The sequence below is a fragment of the Sminthopsis crassicaudata genome, chromosome 6, assembly GCF_048593235.1.
Source record: "Sminthopsis crassicaudata isolate SCR6 chromosome 6, ASM4859323v1, whole genome shotgun sequence".
Classification (NCBI taxonomy): domain Eukaryota; kingdom Metazoa; phylum Chordata; class Mammalia; order Dasyuromorphia; family Dasyuridae; genus Sminthopsis; species Sminthopsis crassicaudata.
In genome coordinates this window covers 191,627,490-191,640,713 of record NC_133622.1, presented here as the reverse complement: position 1 = coordinate 191,640,713, position 13,224 = coordinate 191,627,490, and the positions used below count along the sequence as shown (strand labels likewise).

General features: G+C 38.1%; 1 protein-coding gene and 1 pseudogene across 9 annotated transcripts in view; one reads left to right on the top strand and one right to left on the bottom strand.

Moving 5' to 3' along the window:
• The window catches only part of CTBP1 (C-terminal binding protein 1), a 446,736-nt gene that overhangs the window by 82,363 nt on the left and 351,149 nt on the right, over positions 1-13,224 (bottom strand). For 3 of the 9 annotated variants that reach the window (XM_074276721.1, XM_074276723.1, XM_074276724.1), the window contains exon 1: positions 12,339-12,578. The exons of 4 other annotated variants lie outside the window; for them this stretch is intronic. Coding sequence is in view for 2 of the 5 variants with exons in the window: in XM_074276720.1 (XP_074132821.1) it covers positions 12,339-12,378 (40 nt within the window). In the remaining 3 variants the exon portion in view is untranslated. Of the gene's footprint in view, positions 1-12,338; positions 12,579-13,224 lie in introns of those variants that run through there. 2 more of the 9 variants (XM_074276720.1, XM_074276725.1) reach the window with 2 other exon arrangements.
• LOC141546232 (large ribosomal subunit protein eL37-like) overlaps positions 12,443-13,224 on the top strand; it is a 30,335-nt pseudogene continuing 29,553 nt past the window's right edge.

The window sequence follows — 13,224 nt, the reverse complement described above, 5'->3', positions numbered from 1 at the left end:
CTCCTCCTCTCTAATACCACCTATTTATTCTACTTATTTTTGCCACAATATATGTAGTCTTTGAAACCACAGCTGTTTGATTTTTGCTCATCATGTGCATCGCAACTCTGTCATTGCAAGCACTAAAGAGGCAGATCACAGACATGAAATCATATAGTCTCAGGCAAAGACTGAGCTGATATTAGTCCATATTCATTTGATGGCTAGATTGTTTATTTGTGGCCCTAAATACTCCAGGCATTTGTCCAGTACAGGGGACTTGCTTAGTTAGGAGAATACCTGGCCAATTTGGCCAGGAATACATTTAGGTGGCTGAGATGTGAAGAGTTGAAGAAAGTAGCAGAAATTCAGGAAGAGTAAATTTCACTAAAAATATCAAAATGGGTTTAGTGAAGACAAAAAGATAGACCCAAAATGCTAATTGCAACTCAAAAGCACTGTCACTCATGTATAGTTATTTCTCATAAATGCAGTTTAAACACTGTTTATATTATTTTGAAATGCTTTCTCTAATTTCTTTTTATAGATGCACTTTGCACATATTCAATAATCCTATAGTTTAGTGTAACGTGCTGTTGTCTCTAGAAGCTGCCGGATCACTCTCACTTAGTAATCCTAACAGTTTAGAATTTAACTGTTAAATTGAAAGTTGCTTATCTACAATAGTATTAATATATTCATCTCTGAATGAAAGAAAATGAAAGGAACAGAATTAGATATTAACTCATTTTAATCCCTCCAACAGTTCTGAAATAAACAACTGCATAGATTATCACTCCCATTTTACAGATAAGGAAGATGAGGTTCAGGGAACTGGAATGACCTAATCATAGATCACACCATTAAGTGACTGAGCTGGGAAACAAAACCAGATCTCTAGTGACTCCTGATCTAGTACTTAATTTTGCTTCCCAAATAGCCTTTCTAGATGCCACTGAAAAACTAAAATTGATGTGTAATGTTCTGCTCAGAAACATCTACTTGTATCTAAAAGTGAAGAATGAACTCTGTTGATTCATTCAGAAAACATTTAAGGACTAACCTCCATATAATACTCTGCACAAGGCACAAACTTCCAATGTATAAATCAGACTCCTAGTTCACCTATTCCTGGAGTGTGATATGAGTTTGTATGGACCTTGGAAGGAAGCAATGACTTTAAACACCTTGTCCATCAATTCCACTCTCATAGATGAAGAATCATATGCACTCTAAACTCCACTCACCTCAATAAAAATACTGACTATAAGGCTTGGGCTTGGACAGGACTAGGGTTACAAAGACAAAGTCCAAACCTCAAGGAGCTCACAGTTTCAGAAAAGGATCTACTACTGTACAAATAAAGTAATATAAAGTAATTTCAAGATGGAAAAGATGGTGCTATCAGTTGTGGGGAGGAAGAATCAGGAAAGGCCTCATGAAGGAAATGGTTTGTGAAATCTTTTTTTGAAGGGAGCATGTTCAACCAGCAGGAACTGAGAGTGGGGAATGGAATGTTGTTCATGTGAAACAGCTAATAGGGCAGCCTGACCACAATAGAGTGTATTAGTATATCAACAAAGATTAATGAAGCACTTATATTATATACCAGGAAATGTATTCATTAAAAGACACATAAAAATAATTCCTGCCATGTAGAATTTATACAGTTGGAATGGGAGAGAAAATATATAAATACCTAGGGACATACACAAACAAACTGATAAAGAGTAGATGAGGGAGTTACTAGCCACCTGGTAGTTGTTCATCAGTTGATGCTAAATAAACTTTTTACTCTTTAAAAAAAAAAAAAAAAGTAGCTAGAAGGTAACTGGAAGGGGATGGCTCTGGCCTAGTGGTGGGAAAGGGCTCATACAGGTGCAATATAAACTGGGTATTAAAGGAAGCTTAGTGGTGGAGATGAGCATTGCAGGAATGGAGGAGAAACAAAAAGAACCTGGAATGGTAGGTCACAGCCAGATTGTGGAGGGCTTTAAATTCCTGGAAGACATACCAGAGGCAAGCAGCAACAGATGAAGTTATTTTATTCATTCATTTTTTTTTTTGGGGGGGGGGGAATAGAGAGAGGTAGGTGTGTAAAATGGCCAAGTTCATGTTTATTATAGGCTGAAAAAGGATGTATGGGGAGAGGAGGGGAATGCCAAACTGGAGTTACAGAAGTCAATTTGCTCAGTCCGGAGGTTTTCGATTTTCTTTTTTTGTTTTTAGAACAGAACAGTGGGGAATCCAATTAGATTACTGCAACAATCTAGGCAAGAAGTGATGAGGGTCTGCCCAGGATGTTGGCTTAAGGTTACAGAAAAAGGTATATAGACAGGATATGTTGTGAAAATAGGCTTGACCAGACCTTACATCTGACTGCACATGGAAATTGAGGGGAAGATATAAAGGGGAAAACCGAATGAAATCAAGATTTCAAGTTTAGTACCTGTATATATTCTATAGAGAACCTTTGAATGGAAACAGGTCTAGAGGTGAGATGGGTTTGGAAGGGAAAATAATGTCTAAAAATAGACACACTAAGTTTGAGATGCCTATAAGACATAAGGTTTGGACATTCAGCAGGCAAGTAAGGATGTGGGGCTGGCGTTCAGGCATAAGATGCGTTTCATGTCCCAAACAAGTAGTAATTTATCCCTTATTTAAAGTAAAATTTTACTTAATTACATATAGGACAAATCCATTATTGGAAATAGGGAAAAAACAAACAAACAAACAAACAAAATCCCAACAACCACCTTAGAAATGTGTAGAGGGCTTTGCCTAATCTTTTGAGATAGAAATCATGAATGATACTCCTGCTTTTCTAGAACATAAAGTCTGATGACTGTACACTGGCACCAAGAATGAATCCCCAGTCTCACACATCATAGTTGTCCAAAATAATAAAGGGATAACTGAAGGATTTGTTAGAGGCTACAAAACTGTTCATCCATTCAGATTTCTATTTTAAGAATTTTCTTACATACATTTATTACTTTGAAGCATACTAGAATTTCTTCACAACAGTTGAAGAAGTTGGAAATTGCATTTCTAGGATATGTTTACCACAGAAAGTGACCCGTCTGGGTTTCGAATGCATATGCAATAGACAAAATTTAATTTCTAAATGGAATTTGTGTTCCCAAAGATAGTAAATGTTTATTGTCCTCTATTTCCTATTTTTTCTCAGCTAATCTTAAAGAAGTGGCCTATACTCTTTGTGCTTCCTTTCTTCATATTCCTGAGGGATAGAGATTACTTTTTGCTTTTATTTGCATCCCTAGCACTTAGAAATGTCTGGCTCAAAAGCATTTAATAAAGACTTGTTCACTGATTTATTTAAGCCCATGCAATTTGCTTTTTATTTCATAACTCAACTTGAAACTCTTCAGTCCCAATTTTTGAATAACTCTAATTATTAGGGCATCTATTTCCTTATATTGAGCCAAAATTTGTCTTCACCCCACTGCTTCTAATTTTACTTTCTGAAGTCAAAGAAAATTCTAGTCCTTCTAATGACAATAATTTAAGTATGTCTTTCTGTTATCTTGGCTAAACATATTGTCTGTTTGAGGAATAGGATTTGAAACAATTTACAACTCACTTTAGTGGATGGGCAAAGAGGGGCTATCCTCTCTGGGCCAAGGGATGCCCACATCTGGAAGGAAAAGGCTTAGCACCTCCACAGAATTAATGTTTTGAGGAATGGAAAACTCTTGCTTTGATTGAAATAATGATATATATCACAACTTTACAAATCAGTCTGCTGAAAAGTAATGATTAGAAATTTTACCCAATACCAGAAAAATAAAATTCAAGTCCTGAAGAAAAATCTCTGGCTATAATGAATTTGTAATTTTCTGTATTCACTACACTAAAATCTTAAGGATTTATATTGAGTAAAAAAGAATTTTTAAAAGTACTTTCTTACTGGAAATGAATGGATGCCCCCCAATTGGAGAATGGCTGAATAAATTGTGTGTATGAATGTTATGGAATATTATTGTTCTGTAAGAAATGATCAGCAGGATGATTTCAGAAAGGCCTGGAGAGACTTACATGAACTGATGCTAAGTGAAATGAGCAGAACCAGTGTAAACACCGCAACAAAACTACAGATAATCAATTCTGATGGACCTGGCTTTCCTCACCAGTGAGATGATTCAAACCAGTTCCAATTGTTCAGTGATGAAGAGAGCCATCTACACCCAGAGAGAGGACTGTGGGAACTGAGTGTGTACCCCCAACATTGTATTTTCACACTTTCTGTTGTTGTTTGCTTGCATTTTGTTTTCTTTCTCAGTTTTTTTTCCTTTATCCAATTTTTCTTGTGCAGCAAGATAGCTATAAACTATGTGTGTGTGTGTGTGTGTGTGTGTATGTGTGTGTGTGTGTATATATATATATAGATAGATAGATAGATAGATAGATAGGATTTAACATTTTTTAAAAAACATATTTAACATGTATTGGACTACCTGCTATCTAGAGGAGGGGGTGGAGGTAAGGAGGGAAAATTTGAAACAGAAGGTTTTGCAAGGGTCAATGTTGAAAAATTACCCATGCATATGTTTTGTAAATAAAAAGCTTTAATAAAAGAAAAAGGAAAAAAGAAAAAAAAAAGTACTTTCTTTAAAAAAAAAAATGTACATAGATAAAAAGGAAAGAGAACCCACATGTGAAAAAATGTTTGTAGCAACCTTTTTTGTACTAGCAAGGAACTGAAAAGTGAGTGGATCAGTTGGGGAATGACTGAATAAGTTATGATATATGTATGTAATGAAATGATATTGTTCTATAAGAAACAATTGGCTTCAGAAAAGTCTAGAGAGACTTAACGTGTACTAATGCTGAGGGAAGTGAGTAGAACCAAGAGACCATTGTGCACAGCAAGAAGAAGATTATGTGATGATCATCTGTGATGGATTTGACTCTTTTCAACAATGAAATAATTCAGGGCAATTCCAAAAGACTTGTAAGAGAAAGAGTCATCTGTATCCAGAGAGAAGATTATAGGGACTGAATGTGGATCAAAGTGTAGTATTTTTACATTTTTTGTGGTTATTGTTTGCTTGTGTTTTTCTTTCTCATACATTCCCTTTTTATTTGAATTTTCTTGTGTATCATGATAAATGTGGAAATATGTTTAGAAGAATTATACATGTTTAACTTATATTGGATTACTTGCTGTATGGGGAGAGGAAGGATGGAGAAAAATTTGGAACACAAGGTTTTGCAAAGGTGAATGTGGAAAACTATCTTTGCATATAGTTTGAAAAAAATAAAAACCTATTATTATTTTAAAAGTGTACATGGTTAATTTTTTTTTAAATTGACATAAATGTCAAATTAAAAATTGTCTTAGCTTATAAAACAATCTGTTATCCAACTTGGTTTTTCCTGGAAAGAGGGGCAAAGAAATCTTGTCAAAGAAGCCAAAAGTGTAGGGAAGCAGCAAAAGAAGAAACCACCAGAGCAGCCCTCTCTGAAGTCTAGGGCCCTAGAGGGAGCAGAGAGTCTGATTCTCTAGCAAGAGCCTCAAAGCAGAGATCTGAGACCAGACATCCGAATGTGGATCTATAGGGGCAGTTAGATGGTGCAGGGGATAGAGTACCAGCCCTGAGTTCAAGTCTGGTATCAGACATTTAACACTTCCTAGTTGTGTGATCCTGGGTAAGTCACTTAACCCAAGTCACCTTGCAAGACCAAACAAAAAACAAACAAACCAATATGGACCTGTGTCAGAGGATGTACTACGCCACTATTAACTCTTCCCTGGCAGAGAGAAGACTGATTCTTGTTAGATTTCAGTTTCTGGACATATTAAGGCCATCTTGCTTAGAATGCACAAGTTTAATATCTGTGGCATTAATCCAAATGCAGTTAAATGGACTTAAAAGATATATTTTGACTTAAAAGTATTCCCAAACAAATGGAGATCTGTAAGTATTTCCTGGGCAATTACAGGACAAATTAAGCAAAGCTTTAAAAAGCACTATTGGGCAGTTACTCCCTCAACTCTGCCAGTTTTACAAAAAGAAAGATGGCTCTAGAAATCTCCTAAAAAGAGCTAGTGAGTCACCAAGGCAAGCAATTCCTGAAGCAGTTCACAAATCTAACAATGCTGAAAACAGATTTTGCTATTTATTTTCCAAAAGTAAAAAAGGCAAGACGCTGAGAATTTTCAATTTTGAGTTATCCTAACCATCACCATTTTCATAGTGCAGCCTAACACTGCAAAGACTGTATGTATGTTCCATAAGGAGCAAAGCCCTGTAGGTGTTCATTCCATTGGTTCACATAAAGCCGAATCTCCCACAAAAACTCTCATGCCATATCACCTATGTGCTCATCTATTTCACAAGTACCTAAAAACAATGAGGTACTTTTCTCTCTGAACAAAACTATAATCAACATAAAAGCTGTGACATCTTTAGAGGTAACCTAAAACAGATCTTTTTGTAATCTTCATCTTTATGGTAACTACAACAGGATAAATGTAATTTTGAATGAAAAGGTTTCCATCATTCTCATCCCTAACAGAGGGGATAAAAATGACTTTTGGCAATGAATTATAATATTGTTGTTACATATGCATATTGTAGTACTTTATAAAGTTGACAAAGCATTTTTATATACACTGTCTCCATGAGTTCTCACACACAGATTAGGGTGTTGTACTAGATAGGGCCCATCCAAAAAAAATCTCAAAGACATATGCTACTTTTGTCAATGTTGATGTAAAATTTGAAAATTACTGGATACTGATGATTAATCCATATATTCTGAATTTTGAAATGTTTGTAAAAGTTTAACCCACCCAAGTTATATTTAAATGAATCAGTTTGGCCATAAATAGTCTTAATGATGATTTTAAAAACAGAACAAAGTAGAATTTAAAGATTTCCATCATAAAAAAAGCAATATGGGACAGTCAGCATGGTCCAGTTCCATTTAGCTGATCTAAAATGGGTGGAAGAGGGGTGTCGCTGGAGTTGGGATGGATATGGGAGACTGAATCAGAGCTCAGCTTAAAGTTTCTTTCTTTTCCCCCCAGCTAGAAAAGTACTGGCTTTGTAAATGGACTGGAAAAAACAAAAAACCACAACCAAGTTCAATTTCATCCTGTATGGGAAGGTGTAGTTACTAGATACTTTTGAAAGTGAAAAAAAAGGGATCTATAGTATAGCATGTATTTTAAATAGCAGACACCAAATTATTAGAAATATAAATTCGCAGGATAGAAAAGTCACTTTGTTTAAAACACACACACACAAAAGAGAATAGATAACTTTTTAGGAACATTCATCCCAAATTGTATAATGCAGATTATCTCCCAATACCTATTAGATAAAATATACTTTCTTATCTGAGTCGTTCCACACCCTCCTCCAAGTGGCTACTAAACACTGTTCTAGCCAATTTCAGATTATATCTTTTTGAGTACTTTGGAATAAACTGGCTTATCAGATGCAGATTCCATCCTGGCTCCCCTTCTCCATGCTTTGTGCAGCCTCTTCTACATTTGACTGCTGAAATTCTTTCCTTTCTCCTCCAAAGTCCAGCTCTTGTTCACTCTGTAATAGGGCAGGTTTCACAAACTTGCTAATTAACTTATAGGCCCAATTTCCCCCTTAAATGCTTTCTTGTTCTCTCACTATTTCTAACTCATTTTCCAAAAATCTGTCCCTGGGATATTATACTCTTCCAACTTCTAAAAAAGAGTTAGGGGAGAAGGGGGACTGGCCCCAAACATTAGATTATAAGGAAGGGAAGGGAGAAGAAAGAGCAAGAGCCACAGAAAGAGGGAAGGAGAGAGGAATAGAGAGAGGCAGGAGTCCCTGAAGTCCAAGGCACAGGAATGAGAAAGATTATATTAAATTTCTAAAAAGCCTAGTTCTAGGATAAGGCCTTACATACTTAGCAATTTTATGCTTAACCTCAGTGTCCCTCAAATAAGAGATGGAAATTCTATCTCTTTTTATTTTTTTCCTGTTTTTCAAGGATCTAATCATAGAGATAAACTACTTTAAGGATTAAACAACAACAGATAGATGCTGAGAGAAAAATTTTTATAAGTATTACTAATGATAAATCAATAAAGTAAATCTTATTTAATTTAATGGCAATTATATTTTCTCATTTTATAAGCTTAAAACTATAAAAAGTTGAATGCATAAATCTTGGTTTAAAATTATTATAGAAAATGTCACAAAAACTAAACTTTTCTAATAAAATATGTCATGATAAGAAGTGTTTCTATTTCCTATTTTGCAAAATTTTGGAGCAAGTCAATTCCATTTCTTCTTGGCATCCCTTTCCCTGTAGTTAAGCCAAGTGCTGAGCTTCTGACCCTAGTCAAGGAAAACGCTAGAATTTAATCGAGGCAGCACTTTTCAGGTAGCTTCTCTGATATTCTTAAAAAAACAATTTTTCTCAGTCTAGCCAGGAAATAAATGTGTGTGTATATGTGTGTGTAGACACACACACACACACACACACACACACACACACACACACACACACACACACACACACACCAGAAGGTAAAGTCTTAAGAGTAACTTAAGGCAAAAAAAAACTGGGATTATACACACAGCAGAGATTGTAGAAAATGGCAATTTTCTATTTGCTTTTCTGAATCACAGATTCCAGTGTCAGCTTTCTATACCTTCTGAGAGAGCCACTTCTCCCAGAAAGCTTCCCTCATCCTAACATTGACCCTAGGAATGCCATGATAGTCTAAATAAATAAAAAGAAAGAAGGCCAGAATCTTCCAAAAGTGAAAGTGTATGACATGAACAGCTATAGCATGATTTCAGTTTTGTAGATCCTTTTATTAAAGAGGGTAAGATATCAGCCACATGTGAGTCCTGCTTTCAAGACTGCCATGAAACTTTTATCACTTACTTATTGCCAGAGAAGACTAAAATCCTGAAACCTGCATCCCAGAAGCTGGAGGAGAGTGGAAATATAGGACAGGAAGAAGAACACTAAAGGACCAGGATTCAAAACTCAATTTGAACTTATTACCAAGGTGTGACCTTAGATCTGTTTTCCTATCCATAAAAGGGGCTAGAAGTGTACTCAACAGCTTCAGAGGTGTCTTCCAGTTCTAGAGCTTTGATTCTCATAACCTTGGGTCTTTTGAGGCCTCCATTTCTTCATCAGTACATGGAGGGAATTCGGTTAGAGGACTTCTAAAATCTTTTCAGGCTCAAAATACATAATCCTAATATCTCATAAGATCTAGGATCACTGGCCGAGGAGTTCTGCTTTGTGCTTCCCTGCCCACCTCTTAAACACTCACAAAATAAAATAATTCACTTTATGCCAAGCCAGGAAAAACAAGCTGTAATCTTTTGGGCTAATGATGGTTTTAAGTGCTTAAGACAACAGCAGTACTCTAAAAAGCTGGGGTAAAAATAATTGATCAAGCCTCATCCCATATCACTCAGATGTTCTGTGTATTTGTCTTAAAATATTGATCACTACCTCAAAAATTCTAATTAAGTATAGTTCCCATGCTGATGAAGCTTTTAAATTTTAACCATTTCAGTCAAATATTTCCTTCCTGCGAGAGTTGGAGTCTTTATTTGTATAATGCTCAGGTTTCCAAATTGTGTGATACCAAGGCAGTGAAACTGCAATAAAGAATGTTGCCTAAGTACAGGAGCTTTCTAGTAACACATTATGATATGGAGTCAAATGCTGATCTCTTCAACTAGAGAGGTTTTTGAACTGAGAGCTATGGCTGAATTTCACAACTAAAAACATATTAAAATAACAGGTCTGAGATAAGTATACTTGACTCTAAAAAGATCCATTTCTTAAACATAAAGCAAATTGAAAAGAAACTGGGATAAAATGTTGTACTAAGATATGCTATATGAAATTTTAGAGCTATAAGTCCCTTAGACAAAATTTACTTCATCTCTTAACTTTAACTCTGGAGAAACTGAGAATCAAACAGAGATAGAAAAACAGAAATAGTTCAGTGTCCTAAATATATTCTGTTTTAAGATTTGAGGATTACAGAGATCACTTGAGATGAGTTACTCTTCAAAGCTTACAGCCATTCCACTTCCACTAATTACACACACAAATAAAGGGAAGTGGGGAGGAAGTTATTGGCTGTTGCCTAGAGTCAATTATACACCTTTTAAATATCAGTGCAATTAAAAAAAAAAAATCAAAATGCCTGGGATTAGAGTTTCATTCTATCCAAGAATTAGAGAATAACATAAGTAAAATAAAATAATGTATTTAAAATATTTTATAAACCATTCAATGATACAAAAAAATTAATTTTAAAAAGCAGCCTTTAACACTGGAACAAGTTTTTTTAAAAGGAACACAATGAATACTGTAAACAATATTTATTTCGTGTACATTCACTAACTTCTATTAAGAACTAAATTGTGTATTACATTCTGTTTGAGTTTTTAAATTAAGAGGGAAGACAAGACAGTCTTTTAACAAAGAATGATTTCTTTAGAAAATTAGCTTCCCCTTCCTCCTAGTTCCCTCCTCTCCCTCTTTATAAAGTGTTTGTAAACGTCAAGAAAAAACATAGAAAAACCCCAGTAACTTCAAAATCTATTTATAAGGCTGCAAGATAATATTATAAATTGGAAGAATTAAATGGAAATTAATAGTATTATATTAACAGACTAACAAAACCAGATCATATATATATATAGTACATTACAAAATGCTGATTAATGTAAAAAAATCTTAATGCTAATATGAGAAAGTTGGCAGGTAATTTTACTATGTGTGACTAAAAGATTTAATCTAGAAGCACTGAATTACATGTAGAACAGGAAGCAAAACCTCAGGGAAATTGTTTTTACATTGATATTAAAATTCATATTTGTGAATTTATTCTGCATTTATCTTCCAAAAGCCAGCCAGAACATATTAAAAATGACCTAGTTGTGCTTCTGTCTTCTGCAGTAAGGATTTAAATCAGAGTTGGATGACTTGGCCCTTTCCCATTGGAACATACTGTAGCAATGATGTTAAAAAATCCCTGGATGTTAACCATCTGCAAAATGACTGCAGTTGCTATGTGCACATCTAGTACTTAAGAGTTACTTAGCAAACACCATTTCTGTGATGCATTATTACAGAATCATACATTTTCAGCCAGGCTGCAAGGGACCTGGGCATCTAGCATACATCATAAATTTGATTATTTGTCCTAATTCGCAGTTAAGAAAAATAATATAACCGGAGAACAGGCAGTCACAAGAGTTCTATCAGCATCATTCTTTTAAGTGAAACTAAAGGATGATTCCCTTCTCTGGTGGTTGTTCAGCCATCCTATTTGTTCTGCATCTTATTTGTCTTTTTAAAGGCGATGATTTCTGATATGTACAGAGAGCTTCCAAACCATGGTGACATTTACAGCTACAACAGGTGAAAATTTCACGAAAGTATTCATGCAGAAGATAATTTCCGAGGATACTCGGACTTATTATCAAAAGGCAAAACCGACCATCTGCTTCCCCAAACTATTTTCAAAACAAAGAAACACAATAGACTGGGCGGCAAAATAAAGTTGTTTTTTTTTTTTTTTTTTTTTCTGCTTTCTCCCGGGCCCTCTCTCTTTGTGTCTCGAACGTAGCCCGGGGTCTCTGCCCAGTGACACCCGGGCCTCGCACCGGCAGTGACAGCCCCCGCCCCCCCCCCCCCCAGCTCCGGAGCAGCAGGAGGGGGAGGAGGTGGGAGCTGGGAGGGGTGTTTAGGCCCCGGCCCAGTCTCCGGGATCGGCGGGACTTCCTGTTTCACTCGGAGTGAGCTAGCAGCCCGAGGCGCCGACCCGCGGCGGCCGGGCTCCCTCCCGGGCCTAGGGCCTGCAGGATTCCGCAGTCACCATCCGGGTCAACCTCGGGACTCGACTTGGAGGAGCCCCCCCCCCCCCTCCGCCCCGACGGCGGAGCACGCCCCCCTCCCGTCCCCAAGTCCAGAAAAAAGGTCTCTGAGCGCCCCCACCCCCTCCGCCTTACACATACACACACGCACACACGCGCGCACACACACACGCACACACAAAGCCAGCGGGCAGCTACAGCAGCAGCGAGAGGCGCAGGCAGCGAGGAGGAAGGAAGAGGGAACGAAGAGGGGGGGAGGGAGTAGAGAGGGGGAACCTCCTCGACCTCGTTCTAGTCCCTGACCCGGCCCGGCCCGGCCCCAGCCGCCGCACCCTCGGCGGCCCCGCAGGCTTCTTCCCGCGGGGCCGGGGCCCAGGCCGGGTCGGGCGTCTCCCCGGCTCGCTCAGCTCAGTTCCCGTAGGGAGCCCAGCCCCCCCACCCACACCCACACCCCCCGCTCGAGGCTGTAGTCCTTACCGAGAGGCAAGCCCTTGTTGAGCAAGTGCGAACTTCCCATTGAAAGGCAGGTCTGGGGGCGCGGAGGGAGAAGTTGGGGGAGTGAGGCTCCCGCAGGTCCGCAGATGGCGGCGGCCGCTCCGCTTCTCCCCGAGGCGCGCGCCCTCGCCCCCCCACATGCACACACTCCCCACACACGGCCTCCCTCCCTCCCTCCCTCACCCTCGGCCCGAGTGCGGCTGTCTCCTCGGTGGGAGAGGCGAGCGGGCGGGGCTTGGCGCGGGCAAAATTAATCTCTTGTTTCCAGGCAAGAAAGCTCAGTAAAACGGGCATGGAGGGAGAAAGAAAAAGGCAACAGGGACCCAAAGGCGCGTGGGCTCGCACTAAAGCGCCCCCGACCCTCCGATCAGATGCTCCCCTTTGGAAAAAGTCAACGACAAGAAAAATAAATTTAGTAACTGGGGAAAAAAAAAGGAATATGGGAGAATTTACTGATGTATCCAACACCCAGCCCATACAGTAGACACTTTATCAACAATCAATGGGATTGAATCTTGTACAGACACAGTAATTGTTAATGAAATCAGAGAGAGTAACTAAGTATAAAAAGCCCTTCTATCCCTAAGGAAACATGGTATATAGTTTTCTGGTAAAGTCTTGGCAACAATATCCAGTGCATTCCACCTCCTCCCCCAACTGAAATTAGCATTAAAAATACATCTTCACAGAAAATCCATAAGAAGTTGATAGATTGAGGTGGGAGGGAGAAGGGGTGGAAACCACTGAAGGTGGAGTTCTTAATGTTATTACTTTGTGACAAAAGGTGAATGACTACCACGAAATAAATCTATTCTTCTTAAGAAAAACCTTTTTCCCCTGTGATCAGAAAACAAACTAAATGGTTTCC